The sequence below is a fragment of the Mastigoproctus giganteus genome, chromosome 1 (assembly GCF_048544385.1).
Source record: "Mastigoproctus giganteus isolate SK-2022 chromosome 1, ASM4854438v1, whole genome shotgun sequence".
In the NCBI taxonomy this organism is placed as follows: domain Eukaryota; kingdom Metazoa; phylum Arthropoda; class Arachnida; order Uropygi; family Thelyphonidae; genus Mastigoproctus; species Mastigoproctus giganteus.
Genome location: NC_143575.1, coordinates 244940713 through 244960934, shown reverse-complemented (window position 1 = coordinate 244960934; position 20222 = coordinate 244940713). Strand labels below are relative to the sequence as shown.

Genomic DNA, 20222 nt, shown 5'->3' with positions numbered 1-20222 from the left:
ATCGTAAAGCGGGGTACACTGTATTGCATATGATTTGGAATGCAGTATTTATGAATGTTTAAAATTCATTTTTTGCAATTAATGTTCATATTTTCGATTTTGTTGATTTGATACTTGGGGAGAAAAAAAAACTCGTAAAGCAAGAACTGCTTGTACAATAACAATAACTAGTTATAACAATAAGCAGCATATAATAATTCACATCTACTGTATTTAACAATTAGTTTATAATTTAAAGGAAAACTTACCATCCTCTCTCTGGCGCTTTTTTCCACGGTACTGCCTACCTGGTGCACGGGGAGGAGGCTGTTCAGCCTCACCATGAACAAGACTGTTGCGATACATCAAAAGAGGCTGCCAGTCCTCTGCACGAGAGCCTGGCATGCTTGTCTGAATGTGGCGATCCAAATATGTAAGGCTAAAGTAACAAAAAACATTTGTTTTTTTATTAAAAAATATAAATTAAAATGTAAAATATAAAATAAAATATTATACAGTATTATAAGCTATTAATTGTTTATTCACTTTGAACAAGGGTGTTCATATATGGCAGTGTGCTTCTCTGCCAGCATGATTAATGAAAGATGGCCTGTGCAAAATAGTGTCCACTGAAAGCATTTCCATGGCCTTTGGCAGAGCACTGTAATTGAAATAGAACCTCTCTTATAAAGAAAGGCAAGTATCTCATAATCTAAATAATAATCTTCCTTTCATATATATGCTCCAATGAAATAACAAAGGCTCAAAAAAAATTTACACCTATATCACACACACGTAAATTTTCAGAAGCACATCACTTTGTACTATTAATCTCACTGTCAATTTTAGTATTAATTTCAGCATTATAATGGCTAAATGATGTAAGGAAGTAAACTTTTCCTGCATTAAAAAAAAAAAAAAAAAAGGCTGAAAGTAAACTTCACAAAATCTGGTATACTGCTCCACCTCAGAATTTTGTATGTTCCCTGTTTCTCCTTTCTACCAGTCAAAACATAATAATATAAATATAATTTTTTTGTTATGCAAAAAAAAGACTAAACATTTTCATGCTACGCAAGTCACTGTTACTTGGTACATAATGCAGTTGAAAATGTGAACTTTAAGAACTAAATAGGAAGTATATTTTTTTTCTGTAGCTAGTGTTCTTCAGTGGTACATTTAGGTTCTTTCCTATCTTCAACTGATAGTCTTCTAAACCCAAAATCCAGGCCTGAAGACTAATTTCAATGATGAAATCTGAAATTAATTCATTTATTGGGTCAGTTTGGGTCTTGTATCAATTTATCTTTGAAACAAATAAACTAAATATTTCACATAGCAAAATGGTTTTCTTAAATATTCTTACTTAGTAGTACAGTCAGTCCTCATATAACACGTGTTTACACTACATGAATTCGATCATACACGATTTATAAATAGGGGAACGATATCATATATAACACAAACCGAATTTGCTTATGCACGATTCGCCTTTGTGTTTACAAGAAATGGCAGTCGAATGCAGAATCACCCCAACTGAACACATCATGATAGGAATGAAGAGAAGATTCTCAAAATGTATTTATGTTTTTATATCAGTGAAGGACAAATGCTTTTCGTCATAATAACCCACACAATTCCAGCTATCGGTATTATCGCAAATGCAATTAGATCAAGTTTACTACCAGTTTATAACAGATTCCACTAGCAGAAATGCAGCTGGAAATAGTTTTTATTGTTTTATGGTAGTAACCCCCAGAAATGTGTTTTAGTAAAATATGAGCTAGTGAGGTGTTCATAGTGTCTCTGCCTTTACGGTGTTGTTTATTCAGTTGCTACACGCGTGCAGCTTTGTTTATGTGTATCAAGAGTGCCTCTTCATTTTGTAATCATGCTTTATTCCCTAAAAATGAGTAAAATACTTAAAAGGTGTGAAAAGGAAGTGTCCTGGTGAAGACGCTACAGATGCAGAGAGAAAAAGAAAAGCAATATCGATAAACAGAGGCGGACTGGGTCAAAAATTCTTACCCCGGAAAATTTGTAGCGGCCTCATACTAGCGTTTATGGCCAAAATCACACCGGCCACCATCCTCTTCTGGCCTCTGGCCCACCGGGGTTTCCCCGGTAAGGCTTATGGCCAGTCCGCCTCTGTTGATAGAGAAAAAATATGAAATTTTGAAACACTTTGAACGAAATTAAGACCATGTGATATTGCATGTGCTACTGGCCTAAATGAGGCAACGTTGAGAATTAGAAAGAATGCAGAGAAAATAACAACTTTCATAGCAGGAACAACTCAAAGTGTAATTAAAATCCATTAGATTAAGACACAAAGAATTGGAAGAGATGGAACGGTTGTCATCTGTTTGGATAGAAAATCAAACAAAAAAACAAGTTTGCTTACGATAGAAGCAAAAGCATTAGCAATATTTTATTACGTAATAGTCGTAATAAAATACGTAAATATTTTATTACGATTATTTATTGTGTTTGGTAATGTTTTGGTTACAAATGTGTGTTCAATCTTGGGTGATCGGCACCTAACCCTATTTTTCCCATAGGGCCTGTTATTTACATTGCACAATTTTGCATTGCACGAGGATTTCTAGGAACACAACTATTGTGCTATACGAGAACTGATGTATTCCGATGCATAATGTCCTTCTTTATGTATTGGTTTACAACAAAATAGATTCTCACACCAAAATTAACATAACCGAGACATCAATATGCCTATTTCTTTACCTTATGGTACCAAGAAGTAATGGAAACTTTGTGTTCTTTCTTGCAAAATTGATTTCAATCTGGTTAAAAAAAAAAAAAAAAAAACCCTTGTTTTCTGACAAATTGGTTCTCAAAGTATGATTATATTTAACTTAATAATATTGAAGTTAAATAGTACTTAACTAGCACTCTGAAAACTCAGTTCAGAAACTTACTATCTATGAATTCTGTCTGGGACCAGCAGATTTCCAACCGATGTAAGGAAACAAACTTTGGTCTTGGGAATTCATGATAAAAAATCAAGTAGCCACTAAATTAAGTCCACAATTTACCATATTTATTCATAAAGTCATACAGCATCTGTTGTGGGTGAATTAAATATCTGAAGGTGTAATAACACTTTGTTGAATTGTATCAGCAGACAAATCACCTTGACAGCACAACACTGGTAGAACTCACAAATGCATTTTTCTCCCCCCCCCCCCAAATCGTATATATAAAACAGCTTACTATGGTAAAGTTTGCCATGTCAACTTGCTTGAAACATCCATCATGTATTGTCTATGCACTTGTCTCTCACTGATCTTTTGTAATTACGATTGACATAAAATGTAATTACATAGGAAGGCAGCCTTTACTAATTTACTGACAGGGGAGAGCAGTATTTTGGCTTATATTAAACCCATAATTTTTTTTCTATGAAAATAAACTTTTAGTGATATTAGTTTTTATTAAACTTTAATCAGTTCTTTTATTAATTTTTATTGCTTTCTAAATTGAGAAAGGATACCAGCCCTGGGCTGTAACACATGTTGCAGTGGAAACTAAAAAGCTGCAGAATAATGTTTTTTTATGACTAACTGAACAATTACAGCAAATTATTCTCAAGGATTTATCATGACCATACATATTTGTTAACTAGATAGTATGAATCAGAGCTGTACTACTCAATATGTTCTACGTTGATAATAATATTAGTAAAATAATAAGAGCAGTTTACCTCAATATAGTGCGTAGAACACTTCCGTATGATATCCTCCAGAAATTAAAACAGAAAAAACAAAAAAACCGACAACTTACCGGTACATTAGAGTAAAATATAAATAATTAAATAATCAGTTTAACACAATTCAAATCAATTTAAAACAATTAAAAATCAAATTAACACAATTAAAAGAATCTAAGGAAAATATTCAAAACGATTTTCCTTCCTGAAGCTGACGCTTTTCGACCGTATGTCGTGATCACAGGAATTTTCATTCCTGTGATCACGACATTTTCCTTCCTGAACCGTTGTCAGCTTCAGGAAGGAAAATCGTTTTGAATATTTTCGTTAGATTCTTTTAATTGTGTTAATTTGATTTTTAATTGTTTTAAATTGATTTGAATTGTGTTAAACTGATTATTTAATTATTTATATTAGGTAAGTTGTCGATTTTTTCGTTTTTTCCGTTTTAATTTCTGGAGGATATCAGACGGAAGTGTTCTACGCACTATATTGAGGTAAACCCCTCTTATTATTTTACTAATATTTGTTAACAAAAATGAGAAATTCTTAGAATTTTTAAAAGTTCTGATTTTAACATAGTTTTACTATTATTTGTAAAAACTGTGTTTTTGAAAAAATACATAAAAACTCTATGGTACCAAGTATATCACAAAGGTGAGATGGAGAGGAAATTGTCAAATAAAAAAAAAACAAAAAAAACCTGATTCTCCATCATAACTGGAGAAATGGCACCTGACAATGTTCAAAGAAGAATCATATAGTAGAGTATTAAAAGTCAAATTAGTAAAAAAAATTAATACTGAATTACAAAGACAAAGTCAAATGTAGTTATGTTTCCATAGCTCCCAACGTTTGACTTTCAAAAGGTCGAAGATCAGGAAATTGCATGCAAGAGGAAAACAGACTTTTTGGCCAAAATAAGGAAAATAACAAGAATCCCTATCAAAAGCAGGAATTCTTGAGGGGAGGGGAAAGAGAAAAAACAGGAGATTCTTTGGAAAAAGCAAGTTTTTTTTTTTTTTTTTTATATAAAAGTTACTTTGTTGTAAATGCATCAAATCTAAATCAGCAGCCAACTGGTGTCTGAAAGAAAAACTTCTGATTAAAATTCAGTACATTTATTTACTGCTCAATACAAATGAGGTACCCATTATCAGATGACAGAACCAAACAGTTCCAAAATAAGTCACAAAAGTGCCTTAGAGTTTTTAATGAATAATGTATTCACCTGGTGGTAATATTATTTGATTAAAAATAATAGTTACATTAGGTTGATGCATGGATAAATGTAGTCATTTCTAAAGAGCCTAATCCCAAGCTCTGTGTTCATCACAGAAGGGTCAACACAGTCCCCAGGCAGTAATGGTAGAAAAGTCTAAAGCAGAGTAGCATTATTTTCTAAAATTATTCCTGTTTTTATTGTTAAACCTGTCAACCCTTTTATCTGTGAACTTCTTTCTAAAATCTATAAATGTCTGTGTCCAAATTACTTTCCTGAAGGCTGGCAAGAAGGCTTGTCACTACTTACTTACCATGTGTTTTTCATTAAATTTTTTTCTATTATAGATTGTTACTCACATAATGTGCTCACTATAATGTGATTTTTGCATGGCTGACAAACTAATTTCTTGGGAAAAAGTTCTTCATTGACGTTGTATGCTAGATATACTTATACAGTGTAATATGTGGTATGTCATGAGTATACAATATTTTCAGTTCTTTTCCCTAGAGTATTTGTGTGCACGTGTAAATTATATATATCCAAACTTTTATCTGTAATATCCACTGAATTCTTATTAAGCAAAGTGAGACAGTCATCTTGAGGAACCTGTGACTGCAAAATACCATTGAGAAAATAAGTAGTCCTTATCTGTAATAAGTTTATGAAAAAGTTATATAAATACAATTCACTTAGTCAATTCAGATATTATATAACAATTTCTGCATAATAAACTCAGCCTGCCATATTTGATCCTTATAGTTATCAACTTCTTATTTGTACTGTATCTTTCTGTTTTGTTTATAGTCACTCTAAGCACCTTGCAAAGCAATAATTAACTTTTACAACATATAATTTGGTAATGGTTGAGGGGGGGGAGGAATTTTGCATAATTCTATTAATCATTAGAGCAAGAAATTCCAAGTAACAACTAGTCAGTTCTGGTGATAAATGATAATTAGTAAGAGATCAGTGGTAGTTCTGATAGCAAAAATATAAAGGAAACATCTCTTTTACATGTGCAAACTCTGCAGCATAGTTAGAAAAATGCCTCTCAACATGGCATATTTAAAGACCTTTTAAATATAGTCTATTTTAAAATATATTACTACAAAATTTAGGCCTGCAGTGCATCCCTACCTTTTACACTGTTTCTTAATGGAAAAAGATGTTAGCTTAAGGTGTTTCCATCTGTAAAATGCTTTTAGAGAACCCATCTATTCCATGCTAAGCATGGAATAGATGGAAGCTATTCCATCTATTCCAAAAGTTCTCTAAAAGCAACTTTCCACTTAGCATGGAATACATTCCATGCTAAGTGGAAAATTTCTGTACTATATAGAATTTCTGTTTAGTGGCATTTTGATTTGTTGCAGAAAATCTACAGCAACTCCAAATGACAAAAAAAAAAAAAAAAGTATATTTATTATATAATAATAATAAAACAATACTTACACAACTTTTTTATCAAGTTTCATTAATTTGTTTGTAAATTCGGTCAATATTTCTAAAAATGCTATATTAGGAGGTGGTCCAAGTGGATCTACAGGATTTTCCAAAGGTGTAATAGAATATAAGATGCCCTCTCTATGCAGAGCTGCAACTGCTTCCCTGTTTTTCACTTGATCCAAACCAAATGAAAGAGCAAACCTCTTGGCTAATTCCTGTTTAAATGTAAAATTTTTTATTTGCTATAGACTATTGTTATGCAAAAAAAAAAAATAAAATAAAATAAATAAATAATAATAAATAAAGTAAAATAATAATAATAAAAATAACATTCTTGTATACTTGTACATTACACTGATGCACATTTATGTAATAATATACAGGAAAAACTTGCTAATTCAAAAGTAAGGGGGCAAAAATCTCATTTTGGTACCAATTAAAATTTAATATTTTTATCCAGTATCAGTTATTGAATATTTTGAATTTTTAACAGAGAAACCAAAGATATTTCCATTCTTTAAGAGCACTATGAGTTAAGCTAAACTGGCTAATAACTTGAAAGTGGGAAACATTTTTATTGCAAAAGAGAGAGGTCACTCCATTGGCAGAAATATGATTACAAGATCTCAAAAATAGGCGAATACTAAGGTATTTCTTTCACACATTAATGGGCCAGATGTCAGTCTAGTGACAAGAACTAGTGGATACAATGATCTGTTAATAACACAATGAAGGTTATATTTAGGAAAGAAGCCAAAGGTATTAGGCGAAAAGTTACTGCCAAGTTGATTTCAGCAATTTTTCATTTGTAAATTTAATTTAAGTTAAAATTATGGTATTTTCTCGGCTCCTAAAATTTTATTTACTACTTTGAATAGAAAACCATTTTGATTCTTGTGAGTTATTATCAAAGCTGAATTCACTTTTTTCACCAATAATAATGTATATAACAAATGTGTCACCTTATTCTGTCATACACAGACCTGGACGACTGATCAACAGAACAGGTGGTCATTACCACTTGATGTATTACAGATAACATGGAAAATAGTAGAGTATTAAAAGTCACATTAGTAAAAAAAAAATTAATTTTTAATTAAATTAATTTATTAAGGATAATCATTAATTAATCAATTAACTGATTATCCTTAATAAATTAATTTTTATTTTTAGTTTAATTAAGTAACCAAATGCAGTGAAACCCTGTATTTATGTTAACATTATTTGCATTTTCCTGCTATTTACAATATTTTATTTTGGATAATTTTCTCTTATAATTTGTATGTACAGGCAGTTCCTGCTTTACAAGTTCCCAGGTTTACGAGTTCTTCTAAAGTGACTTTAGGCAAGCCCCAGGCAGTTTTCACAAGGGAGTAACTTGCGTCCGTGGACTGACAAAATTTGCAACGAAAATGAGACACAAAATGAAATACGTAGCAGTGACGCATGACACAAGTATCCCTACAGCACGGCCACGGTGTAACTCGCACACATGTGAGAGTTACAAAATCACTATCTCAGTTTCTAGCAGTCCTAAAATTTTAAAAATTTAAAAACCAAAATATTTATTTTGTCATTCTCTACTGTATTTCATAAAAAAAATTATAATTCAACATGCCAGAGACTGATAGTGAGCACTGTAAAAACTTTGTAATAAACTTGTAAAACAATTGTAAAATTTTAAACCACTGTAACATTAAAATAATAAATGTTTCAAAAGATTCTAAAGAAGTTAGACTTAACTTCTGCTATGCGTGCTCTGCGCACACAATTTTTTTTTTTTTTTTTGATTATCAAGTATCAAAAAATTGAAAATATGAACATTAATTGCAATAAATAAATGCTAAAATTTCATAAATATGGCATTTCCACACACATAGCTATAAGAAAAGCACACACAGTACAACTGTGTGTGCTTTTCTTTGTTCAGGTACAAGAGAGCATCTCACTGATTCACATAACATAAAGCAGTTAGCACGTTGATATTACAAAGGGTGGTTGTGTTGCTCTTCATTTTCGTTGTCTTGTCTTATTTCAATTTTATCCCCCTTATTAATGCTGTACAGCAGGGGTGGCCAATTTAATTTGTGATGCGATCTACTTTTTTTCTTCAAAATGTGCCACGACCTACCATCTCAAGAATTTCATCGCACAAGGTTAAAAAAGTTAATTAACACATATTGAAAAATGTTTATAAATTTTAAAATCAAATACAATTCAGAATTCTTATTTTAAAATTCATATGTATTTAAATTTTAATCTATGCGAAGTTTGTGTCTTAATGTCATCTGCCAAGCTTTCAAAATCGGGGATATACTGTGATGAGGCCAACCGTAAGGAATGTTCTGTATGAAGCCGTAAGAGTAGAGCAATTCTTCGTCTTTGTTTGTTTCAAATATGAAAAGGCCAATTCACATAGATGTGTGGAACCAAAACAGGAATTTAAAAGTTAACTGAATTTTTTTTTTTACATTTGGGTACTTTTCTCGGCAAACATTTTTCCAAAAGTCTTTTTCTGACGATCTTGCTTTTAGGAAGATGTAATAAAAATATCATTTTCAAGTAATATTTTCTCCATGTAAAAAAACTCAGCGATTTTTTCTGCAATTTGTTTCATATCTAAGTTGACATTAAATGGATAAGAAATATATTAAACAATGTCTTCAATTGTTTCAAAATCATCCACAGCTTTCTCAATTTCAGAAACATATTTCTCACTATTAAATTCAAAAACAGGATATTTTTGCAAATGATCTTGTATATTTGCAAAATGATCCAATTTTTTTCTTTGAGATCCTTAGCCATTGCCAAAAATTGATATTTATACGCAGAAATACTACTAATCATGTCACCCACATTTTTATTTATTTCTTGTAATTCCAAATTCAGATAATTTAATTTACTGGTAAAATCTGCCAAAAAAGCGAGATCACACAACCACTCCGTATCTTGTAGCTGCTAATAATCATCTTCCCAACAATTTTTAAAATTTCATTCAGCAAATATCGTAATCTCTGTAGAAACTTACTCCAACTCAGCCACCTCACTCACATCTGTGTGTAATATCAGATCTGGTTCATTTTCATCGAGTGGCATTTTGAAAAGTCTCCTTTGAAGAGATTGTCCTCTAATGGAATTCACGATTTTGAAAGCTATGTCCATATAATCTTTATTCTTTTGTTGGCTAACACATGTTGGTGGATGTAAAAAAAAAGTAAAGTGCAGCCATTATCAACCCACTGCAGGATGGAAGCCTCCTCAACAATTCATGCTGAGGGAAATGGACCATAATCTGCCACGCTGGTCCAGTGCGGGTTGGCAGATCGACCGTATTCAGCAGTCAGGGGCTTGAACCCCCGGTCTACTCAAAGAGCGTGTGCTACTGCACTCCCGCTCCTGCCCACTCGGTTGGTGGATGACACACAGTGGTAACTCAAAAAAAATCTGGGAATTCATCATCCTTTAGGATGCCCCGTCATTGCTTTAGCTCCATCTCTTGTTACTGATACGAGCTTAAATAGTGGTAATTTAATTTTTTTAGTAAATTTTTGAATGCGTATATATATCAAGACCTCTAGTTCTTTCTTTTAATGAAACCATACCCAACAGTTCTTCTCTAGTGGCAGAATCATCGAAAACCATATACGATTAGTTAGTTAGTTAGTTAGTTAGTTTTTAGGAGCATTAGCAACTAAGGCCATATTGCTCCGTGAATATGCGGTGGTCATTCTGACCTTTCCGCATCCTCTGTATTTAGTGGTGACGGGCTCGAACCCCAGTCTAATTAAGAAGCGTGTGCTACGCACTGCTGCTCCTTCCCACCTGGCTACGGAGGCACCTCATATACGAATAAAAACGAGCAATTCAACTGTATCACTGACGTCTGTAGATTCATCCAGTTGTAAAAAAAAAAAGGACACACAATTATCAATCTGAGCTTGCAATTGTTCTCTCACATTTTTACCAATTTTTTCGATGCTTCGCATCACAGTATTTCGAGATAATTGCAGATCTTGAAGAGCACTTTTAATTTCATTTCTGTTCTTAAAATTTGCAAAAAGAGAATCTGTTATTTCTAAAAATGCATCTTTGATGAATTGACCATCAGAAAATGGTTTGAATTTTTTTGCAAGAATATGACTCATTTTAAATGATGCTTCAGTTAATGCTTTCGATTGTAAATTAGGGGTCACGAAGAAATTTTGTTGCGCGAATAATCTGGATTTAAGTTCTTTTAATTTATTTTTTCTAAGGTCACTATTAGGCAGAAAATCCAACTGGTATTTACCATGGAGTGTGTTGATGTGCCTTTCTAAATTTCCTTTTTTGGGTATAGACGTAAGAATAAAACGTATCATGAAAATGATACATTTTACTCTTTTTTGTAGTATTCATTTTAAACCAATGGGTACTAAATTAGTCCAGTTATTAATATTAAGTAAGCTAAATAAGAATTCGATACACTCTCCACAACGTAACTGCATGAATTTTCATTAGACAAGCCTAGCTTGTCTAATGAAAGGCTGTGCGGCAACAAAAATGGTCATGTAGTTCAACGGATTTCAATAAGCGTATGCAGTGGGGCACATAATAACAATAACATTTAGATTTTGACTAATCTATTTTTTATATATATTTTAAAATTCGCTGTGTTCGACTGAAATTAAAGCCGCGATTGACTTGTTGGCCACCCCTGCTGTACAGTATGCCAAAATGAAGTAATACTACAGAGAGTGATGTTAATAAAAAGAAACAGTGAAGAGGAATAATACTGGAAACAAAATATATCATAAGCAAACATGATCTCATTATTAATAAACATTGTTTAACATTTGAATGGCACAAATAATTTATTATTGTAATTTGCTTGATTTTAAAGGCTAAATTTTCATTTCTTTTGATAAATAAATTATTGTATAAGCATAAAATATTGTTTTGTTGATCTTCATTTAACATTACTATGGTCAAATTTCATTGTTGAGAATGTAACCCATGTTTTAACATTATGTTTATGGGAAATAAATTCCAGCTTTAAGAGTTTCACTTTATGAGGGTGCGCTAGGAACTAATTAACTAGTAAAGTCGGGAACTACCTGTATACTTTTTCCACAATTTACCAGGAGTAAGAAATTTTAATTGTGTCATCGTGCTGCCCACTTTTTCACTAATAAGAACTGAAAAAGGATTTCAGTGGTATATGCTGAAGAGAATTTGGCATGAAAATTGGTGACAAAAAATCAAAAGTTATGAAAGTTGGGAGAGAGACAGTAAATTTAAAGTATATACTAAATAACTAAGCACTGGAACAATTTTTTATTACTCGGATAAAATGATGTAAAAATACTAATTACAATAACCTACACAATTTACAATAAATTATACAGTAATAAAATCGTTAAAACCAATAAAATACAATAAAATATATACAGATAAAAGCGTTAAAACCAAAGCTTTCGAAGGCATCCACCTCCTTTTTCAACAGCACACTTTACCTTGCAGTACACCCTTAAATACCCGCAGACTCACGGCACTCCTCACGCGGTTCGGAAACACGTGCAACGTTCTCCTCATGTGTTACGGTACCGGAAATGGCTCAGGAGCGTGCCAGGCGGAATCGTTCATCCCGTCCAAGGATCACTGCCTCAAAGAGGGGATGAATACGTATTCCACTGTCCCTATTGATAGTATTGTTCTCAGTGCAACAAATCCGCAACCTCTCGAGCCATTTGCGGTCCCAAAACCTATGCGCCTGATCAATGATAACCGCTTCGTCCGGGGAGATTTGATGATGCTCCTCCCAAAAATGCTCCACCACAGCAGATTTTCCATAGTCTGCGTTCTTTATCGCACTCATATGCTCCCCCAGACGATCCTTAAAATGACGTTTTATCTCACCGACATAACTTAAGCAGCATTTGATATATCAATCCGGGCATTTGACACTATGAATGACCCCACTTATAGATGCTCTTGGTGGGGTCTTTTACCTGAGACACAACTGTGTGCAACCTACGCCCTGGAAGCTGCACACAGCGAGTCTGGCAATTCCGTAACGCCGTATATACCCATCGCCACCTCTGCAATGATTCCGCCTAATCCGCCTATTGCAGAGGTGGCGATGGGTATAGAGAGAGAGGTCAGCAAATTACCTATAGTTGTAGCCAATGAAATTCGGTCAAGGACCTCAGCCATTTTAAGCCAGGCCAGGGCAGCTCCCTCTAATCTTAACATTAGACAGAAGTTAGCACTTAAGGGTTTGAGACAGGAAGATAGTATTGTGGTCTTGCCTGCAGACAAAGGTAGGGTAACTGTGGTACTTGATAAGGAGGCATATTATAGCAAAGCCCTAGATCTTTTGAATGACAGAACAACTTATAAGATCACTCGTAGGAATCCACTGGCAAGCTTGGAGCGGCAGGTTAATAAGATGTTGCAGGTTTGGTTAAAGGCTAATAGGATTACTAAGGAACAGTCTTGGTCTTTACATGCAATGGGATGTCAACTGCCCAGGTTTTATGGCCTTCCTAAGATACATAAAGTGGGGGTGCCACTTAGGCCTATCGTTTCATTTGTAGGCAGTCCCACACAAGCATTGTCCGGGTTCCTGGCTAGACTGTTGTCGCCAATAGTGGGGCTTTCTGAGTTCAGTATTAGGGACAGTAGGGATTTTGTACATTTTGTAAGGGAACAGTCCATAGAAGAAGATGAGATCATGATATCGTTTGATGTGACATCCTTATTTACATGCATCCCTATTGATCATGGAGTGCGGTGTGCACACATGGCTCTACAGAAGGATGTCACCTTAAACAGTAGGACCCAGTTAAGTGTGGCGGACATTTGCAGTGGTGAGGAGCTATGCCTGTCAAGCACCACTATGATGTTTCGTAACACTATGTATAAGCAGGTTCACGGTGCAGCAATGGACTCCCCCATTAGTGCGAATTTAGCTATGGAGGAGCTCAAGGTTAGAATATTTGATGAAAGAGTGCTCCCCATGCGTCTGTGGAAAAGATACGTAGATGATACATTTATAATTATTTGGAAGGAGAGGGAAGATGAAGTTCTTAATTTTCTTAACAGCTTTTCCCCGTTTATTAAGTTCACCTCGGAGGTGGAAGTAGAGGGTACCCTGCCGTTTTTGGATGTGTTGGTCTATAGGGCAGGATCGAGGTTAAAGACTAGGGTGTTTAGGAAACCTATGTGCCGAGGCCAGTATTCACATTACAACACGGCTCAGACCAGCCATCACAAGAGTAGTGTGATTAGGGCATTAATAGACGGGGCTAAGTCCCATTGCAGCACCTCCGAGGATAGAAAAGAGGAGTTTAAACGCGTCACAGCAGATCTCCTGATATGTGGCTACCTCCAGAGGATCATAAATAAATATATTCAAGGAGAGCAGAGATGAGGTGAACCATTTACACCTGTTGTCACAGCATACATTCCCTATTATCCGGGTCTAACTGAGCGCATAGCGCGTGTGTTACGGAATTGCTAGACATGCTGTGTGCAGCTTCCAGGGCGTAGGTTGCACACAGTTGTGTTTCAGGTAAAAGATCCCATATCAAGAGAATCTATAAGTGGGGTCGTTTATAGTATGAAATGCCCAGATTATAGGGAATGTTATGTCGGTGAGACAAAACGTCGTTTTAAGGATCGTCTAGGAGAGCATATGAGTGCGATAAAGAATGCAGACTATGGAAAATCTGCTGTCGCAGAGCAGATTTTCCATAGTCTGCATTCTTGATTTTTGGGAGGAGCATCATCAAATCTCTCCAGACGAAGCGGTTCTCATTGATCGGGTGCATAGGTTTTGGGACCGCAAGTAGCTAGAGAGCTTGCAGTTCGACAGGGACAGGGGAATACGTATTCATCCCCTCTTTGAGGCAGTGATCCTTGGACGGGATGAATGATTCTGCCTGGCATGCTCCCGAGCCATTTCCGGTTCCCATAACACATGAGGAGAACGTTGCACGTGTTTCCGAACCATGTGAGGAGTGCCGTGGGCCTGCGAGTATTTAAGGATGTACCGCAAGGTAAAGTGTGCTGTTGAAAAAAGAGGCGGATGCCTTCGAAAGCTTCGGTTTTAACGCTTTTATCTCTGTATATTTTATTGTATTTTATTGGTTTTAACACTTTTATTACTGTATAATTTATTGTAAATTATTGTAAATAGTATTTTTACATCATTTTATCCGAGTAATATTAAATTATTTAATTGGTTTTTGTGTTTATTTATTTTATTTTAATTCAACATGCTTTAACACGGTTGGTGTCAACTGCTTAATTCTCAATATGAATATTCCCAACCCCCGTAGACCTATTTGAAGAATTTTTTATGGTGTAATGTAGTATAAGCAGCCAGTTACATAAATCTGTTTGTAGCAAAAGACAACATTAATCAATTTTTGCCTATTAGCTTATCTATGGATATGAGAATTTGGTAAGAAATAAAAAAAAAACTGATTAAAAATTAGAATTTCAGAAATATTAGTTTTAAGAAAAATAAATGGGACCATCACATTAAAAATGAGGAAATAAGAAAAAGAACTTTGGGGAAAAAAAAAAACAAAGGTAAGCAAGGAAACCTAAGTTGATGGTGGAGAACAGGGCTTTATAAGCCCACCTAAAAAAATATTTGTTGCTTATTAATCACCAGTTTCAGATTAGTGGCCCTTCCGTCTAGCTTGCTAAATACACAAGAAGTTTTACTTTAGTAGTTTTGGTAATACATGTTCACATATTAGTTTGAATTTTCTTGTGCTTGATGATTTTATAAAATTGAAAATGGAAATGACAATTTCACATTTATATTTTATGTATAGGACTTTTTTTTTCTTCCCCCAATCAGTTTTGCAATTTTGAAAATAATAGTGTGGTTACTGGTAGGTAAATGAACAAGCTGTGTGGAGTAATTGCAAAAGACTCAGCATCATGAGCAGCTGAGTCCATATAACTAGAAAACTGAAGCCAGCTGGAATTCTGAACATTAAATTCACCAAGAAAAATTATCAAAATTACAAATGAGGAAATAAGAAAGAGAACTTTAGGGTAACAAATATCCAATCAAAGGTATATATTCAATCAAAGAAAATAAGTCAGAAGTTCTGGGTGTTTAGTGCAGTTGGGAGAAAGATAGAAGCAACAGATGAATTTGGCAGAATGGGGGGGGGGAATTGAGAGATTCCAAATTAGGAAGTCTCTGACAAGGAATATCAGAGTGGACATATACACAAATACCACACAATTGATGCAAAAGGAATCATAGAGTGAATGATTAGGTAACTGAGATGAGCAGTAGTTCAGACAACCAATAATTGGACTCATCAGAAAAAAGTAAACTGCCAAATTTCAAGTGGAAAGGGATATCACTGAGATTGCAAATGAGACCACATATGTTTGAGAAATTGATGGGAAAGTTTTTTGGAGGTATAGATGGACTATCCTCAACTAAAGACAAAGCCAATTTACTAGCATCATTCTTTTCTTCTAATTCTTGTACTCCCAATGAACTTTACCCAATGCTTTCAGTGGTTTCTCAACAGAAGTTTGTTACAAAAATTCTGAACTTGATAAAAAAGCTCCAAGTCCTGATGGCATTTCTCCACTTGTTCTTAAAATCTGTGCTTCTGATCCGTGTCACCTGTCACCTTTTTACACTTTTCTTTATTCCACTCGTGTTTTTCTTTCTGGTAGAAATTTGCTTATATCTAGCCAGTTACTAAAAAGGATGACAAATCCTTCCTGTCAACTGTCATCCTACTGCACTTACTGCCAATGTTCTCCCAATGTTCTCAAAGTAATGGAGAAATCCATAAACTGCCAACTTTTAAAACTATCTCAAAACCTTACATCTGATCAATGATTGCCAGTATGGATTCCATTATTCCACTGGAAAATAGTGATATATTGGCTTATGTTACTCATCTTTGCATAAATTTGATGGAAAAGTTTGGTGAAACGCAAGCAGTTGCTCCTGAGTTTCACCAAGAGTTTCTAAAGAATTTGGTCATGTTTGGCATAAGTCTTTTAAACAAGTTCCCATTTTATGCATTGCCCACTGTTTTTTTTTTTTTTTTTTTTTTTTTTTTTCAAATATTCGAGAAGTTGAGGCTTTTTGTGTAGCAACAATATATTTTATTTTCTAGTTTAAGTAACCTTGCCTTGCACAAAAATTCTCGAACATTTATCACCAATTCCTTAAATGCTGATCTCCAGGTAATTCTCCAATGAGGCAAAGAAAACTTAGTTAACTTCAATCCTAAAATTCAGCTGTTTTATATCTTACAAAAATGAGCCTACCGCACCTAAGCTCATAAGCTCATCTTCTATGACACAGCTTTTTAGACAAGATCACATGTTTATTAGGTATTACCCTTACTTCTTAAAAAAAAAAAAAAAGAAAAAAGTGCACGCACACGCACACACAGCAATTATTAAAAAGCAGTACAGCAAAAATTAAATCAATGTTCAATTTGTTTTTAATAAATGAATTGTATACTAATAATAATTTTAAAAAATCAGATATATACTAGAATGATACCTTGATAGCTGTGAAATTTTCATCCTGTCTGTTGATAAGTCCAGTGTTCTGTTCAGTACGAAGCTCTGTAAAAAGGCTTGTCAATGCCAATGCCATGGTCCTTGCACAGTTTACCTTGTTAATTTCTCTAGCTTTACCTAATGTTGCTTTAATAATGTCACCATAGTCATTATAAAACTAAAAATTAAAATATGCAGAAATCAGAATTATATTCAAATACTTGTATAATAAATAATACAGGGATTACCTTTGTCTCTTTATAGGAAGGCTTCTTTTCCAACTCTCCTAGTCCATCATGTAAAGAATTCAAATAGAATAATAAAATTAATAAAAATTCATTTTTTCAATGTGTTCCATACCGACAGCTCGCCTGCGATTCAATAAATTGGAATCACCGCTGAGGCCCCAGCTTGACCCCTAAAAATACCAACCGTGATGCAACTATCAACATTAACAAATAAGTTAAAACAGATGTGAATATGCGAAGACAGATATTTTCTTCCTTACATAAAATTACATATCATCATATCGGACACAACAACATATCAAGAGGTTGATTCTTCTGTTTTTTAAAATTTAGTAAATAAATATAACAAAACCCTAATATCATATAGGAAGGATGACTATATTACGATGTCACAACTCAAGCAGATTAAAGCCCGTACCTATAATGTTCCCAACCCTTTTTGGCCAAGTGAAGCTACATAAACCAGGTAATCCTATCCGCCCAATTGTTTCTTTTAAAAATTCGGCCTTTTCATCTTTAGCTACATTTGTTTATTCTATTATAAAACCATTTAGAGAGATTCTAAAATATAATATAAAAAATGACTCGCTTTTTATGAGATTAAAGGATCACAAAATCGAGACTCCAAATTATATTCTCTAGATGTAACATCTTTATACACTAACATTAACGTCCCATACTCACTAAATGTTATTTGGGACCTACTTAATGACAACAATATCAATATTATGAAAATTAGGATCCCAAAGATAAGATTTTCAAACTTACCAAGTTATTAGTTACCACCATTTTACTTTTTTTTTACATTTTATTTCAAAATAAAATATACAGACATATCTTTGGCTTACCAATGGGCCTTAGTATTAGTGGACTCATTGCAGAATTATATCTGGATAAAATATAGAACATATATCTGAATCCATTTACACCAGAAATCTCATATTACAGCAGATATTTAGATGATGCTCTTGTCATAACAAATCATACTACTATAAATTCTATTTTACAAGTCCTTAATAATATTCATACTAGATTAAAATTTACATTAGAAATCGAGAAGGAAGGAAGAAACTATATCTATAAATTTTCTTAATTTTACATTACAGAGGGTGGGGGAAAAACTAAATTTTAGTATGTACAGGAAACCGACTAATATGGGCATGTTATTACATTATAGCTATTATAATGTAATAATAGATACAATACAAATACATACAAAAAATTGGTCATGCTCAATCAGTTCTTAAATGCTTTTAAATATTCAACCCTACCGAATGCATTACAATTAGAAATCAAGGAACTAACAAAAAGATTCCTCAATAGAAGTTACCAATTAACTCTATTAACAAAGTTAAATTGATTGCCCAGGAAAAGATAACCAATAATAATCAGAAAACAAATATTGAAAAAAAAAAAAAAAAGCATTTTATTACAATCCCGTATGTTGAAAACTGGTACAACAAACAGAGTTATTTATGTAAGGGCACAGATATGAAAGTGATAGCTAAACCCACAAATAAATTGTATACATTATTAAGGAAAGTACAACTAATTCCTCCTTTCAACAAATACATGATCTTGTTTATAGCATTTCTTGCAAAGATTGTGATTCCACTTACATCGGATCCACTTGGGGGGGGGTTAGATTTTTGCATGAAACAACATGAGGCTTCGGTACGTGCGTTGAGAACAAATGCCTCAGAGCTGGCATTTCATGCTGTAAATGAAGAACATTCTTTCCTTTTTAATGAAGCTAAAGTAATTAATGTCCAACATAATTTTAGTAAGTTACCTATTGCAGAAACCCTTGAAATGAAACTCTGCAAAAACTCAATTAACATTCGTAGACCTTTTTTGATATCAGATGGTTGATCCTATAAGCACATGCGTGATGAGAATGCACGATCTTGTTTACAGCATTTCTTGCAAAGATTGTGATTCGACTTGCATCATATCCATTGGGGGGGGGGGGTGTTAGACTTTTGCATGAAATAACATGAGGCTTCGTTACACATGTTGAGAACAAATGCCTCAGAGCTGGCATTTCATGCTGTAAATGAAGAACATTCTTTCCTTTTTAATGAAGCTAAAATAATTAATGCCCAACATAATTTTGGTAAGTTACCTATTGCAGAAACCCTTGAAATGAAACTCTGCAAAAACTCAATTAACATTCATAGACCTTTTTTGATATCAGATGGTTGGTCCTATAAGCACATGCGTGATGAGAACTAAATTTTCTTTTAAATACAAACACACTGGCACAATTTTATTGCTATTCCGTCCTGTGAACATGAGGCATCAAAAAGTATTTGTCCAACTTAAGGAGGAAAATATCTGTCTTCAGGCATTCATATTTGTTTTAATTTATTTGTTAATGTTGACATAATGTTTCCCTATGTTAGTTGCATTGTGGTTGGTATTTTAGGGGTCGGGTTGGGGCCTCAACGGTGATTCAGATTTATTGAATCGTGGGCGAGCTGTCAGTATGGAACACATTAAAAAAAATTAATTTTTATTAATTTTATTATTCTATTTGAATTCTTTACATGATGGACTAGGAGAGTTGGAAAAGAAGACTTCCTATAAAGAGACCAAGGTAATCCCTGTATTATTTATTATAGTTTGTAAAAAAATATAGAAAATATTGAGCATATAATAGCTCTTATTAAAACTAGAGTACTTTGTTCAAATACTTGTATATTTTGATTTTTCTACATAAAAATGTATATATAATATTGCCATAAATCCCACTGCAGTGCTTGAGCAATAAAATATCTTAACAAAACTAAATTCCTAATTGCCGTACTTAGTATTATTTTTGTGCTATGTATCTAGTATTTATAAATCAATATGCACAACAGTAAAAACATTTCATGCGGATAAGCTGATGCTATATAACAAGCATAATGAACTTGTGTAGGAAATCCTGATAAGGTAAAAAAATATACATTTATGGGCTATTTTTCTAAACCAGACACTTCAACCATTTTAGAGTCCTCTTAATCAGGTTCTGCTGTACTTGAACATAGTACAATAACGATCCAAT

At 33.6% G+C, this 20222-nt stretch overlaps 1 protein-coding gene across 2 annotated transcripts in view; it reads right to left on the bottom strand.

The window, feature by feature from the left end:
* SA1 (stromal antigen) overlaps positions 1 to 20222 on the bottom strand; it is a 256210-nt gene that overhangs the window by 7776 nt on the left and 228212 nt on the right. For both annotated transcript variants that reach the window (XM_090376728.1, XM_090376737.1), the window contains exons 20-22: positions 16927 to 17103; positions 6387 to 6595; positions 249 to 418 (exon numbers count right to left, since the gene is read on the bottom strand). In XM_090376728.1, the coding sequence (XP_090232854.1) occupies positions 249 to 418; positions 6387 to 6595; positions 16927 to 17103 (556 nt within the window). The remainder of the gene's footprint in view (positions 1 to 248; positions 419 to 6386; positions 6596 to 16926; positions 17104 to 20222) is intronic.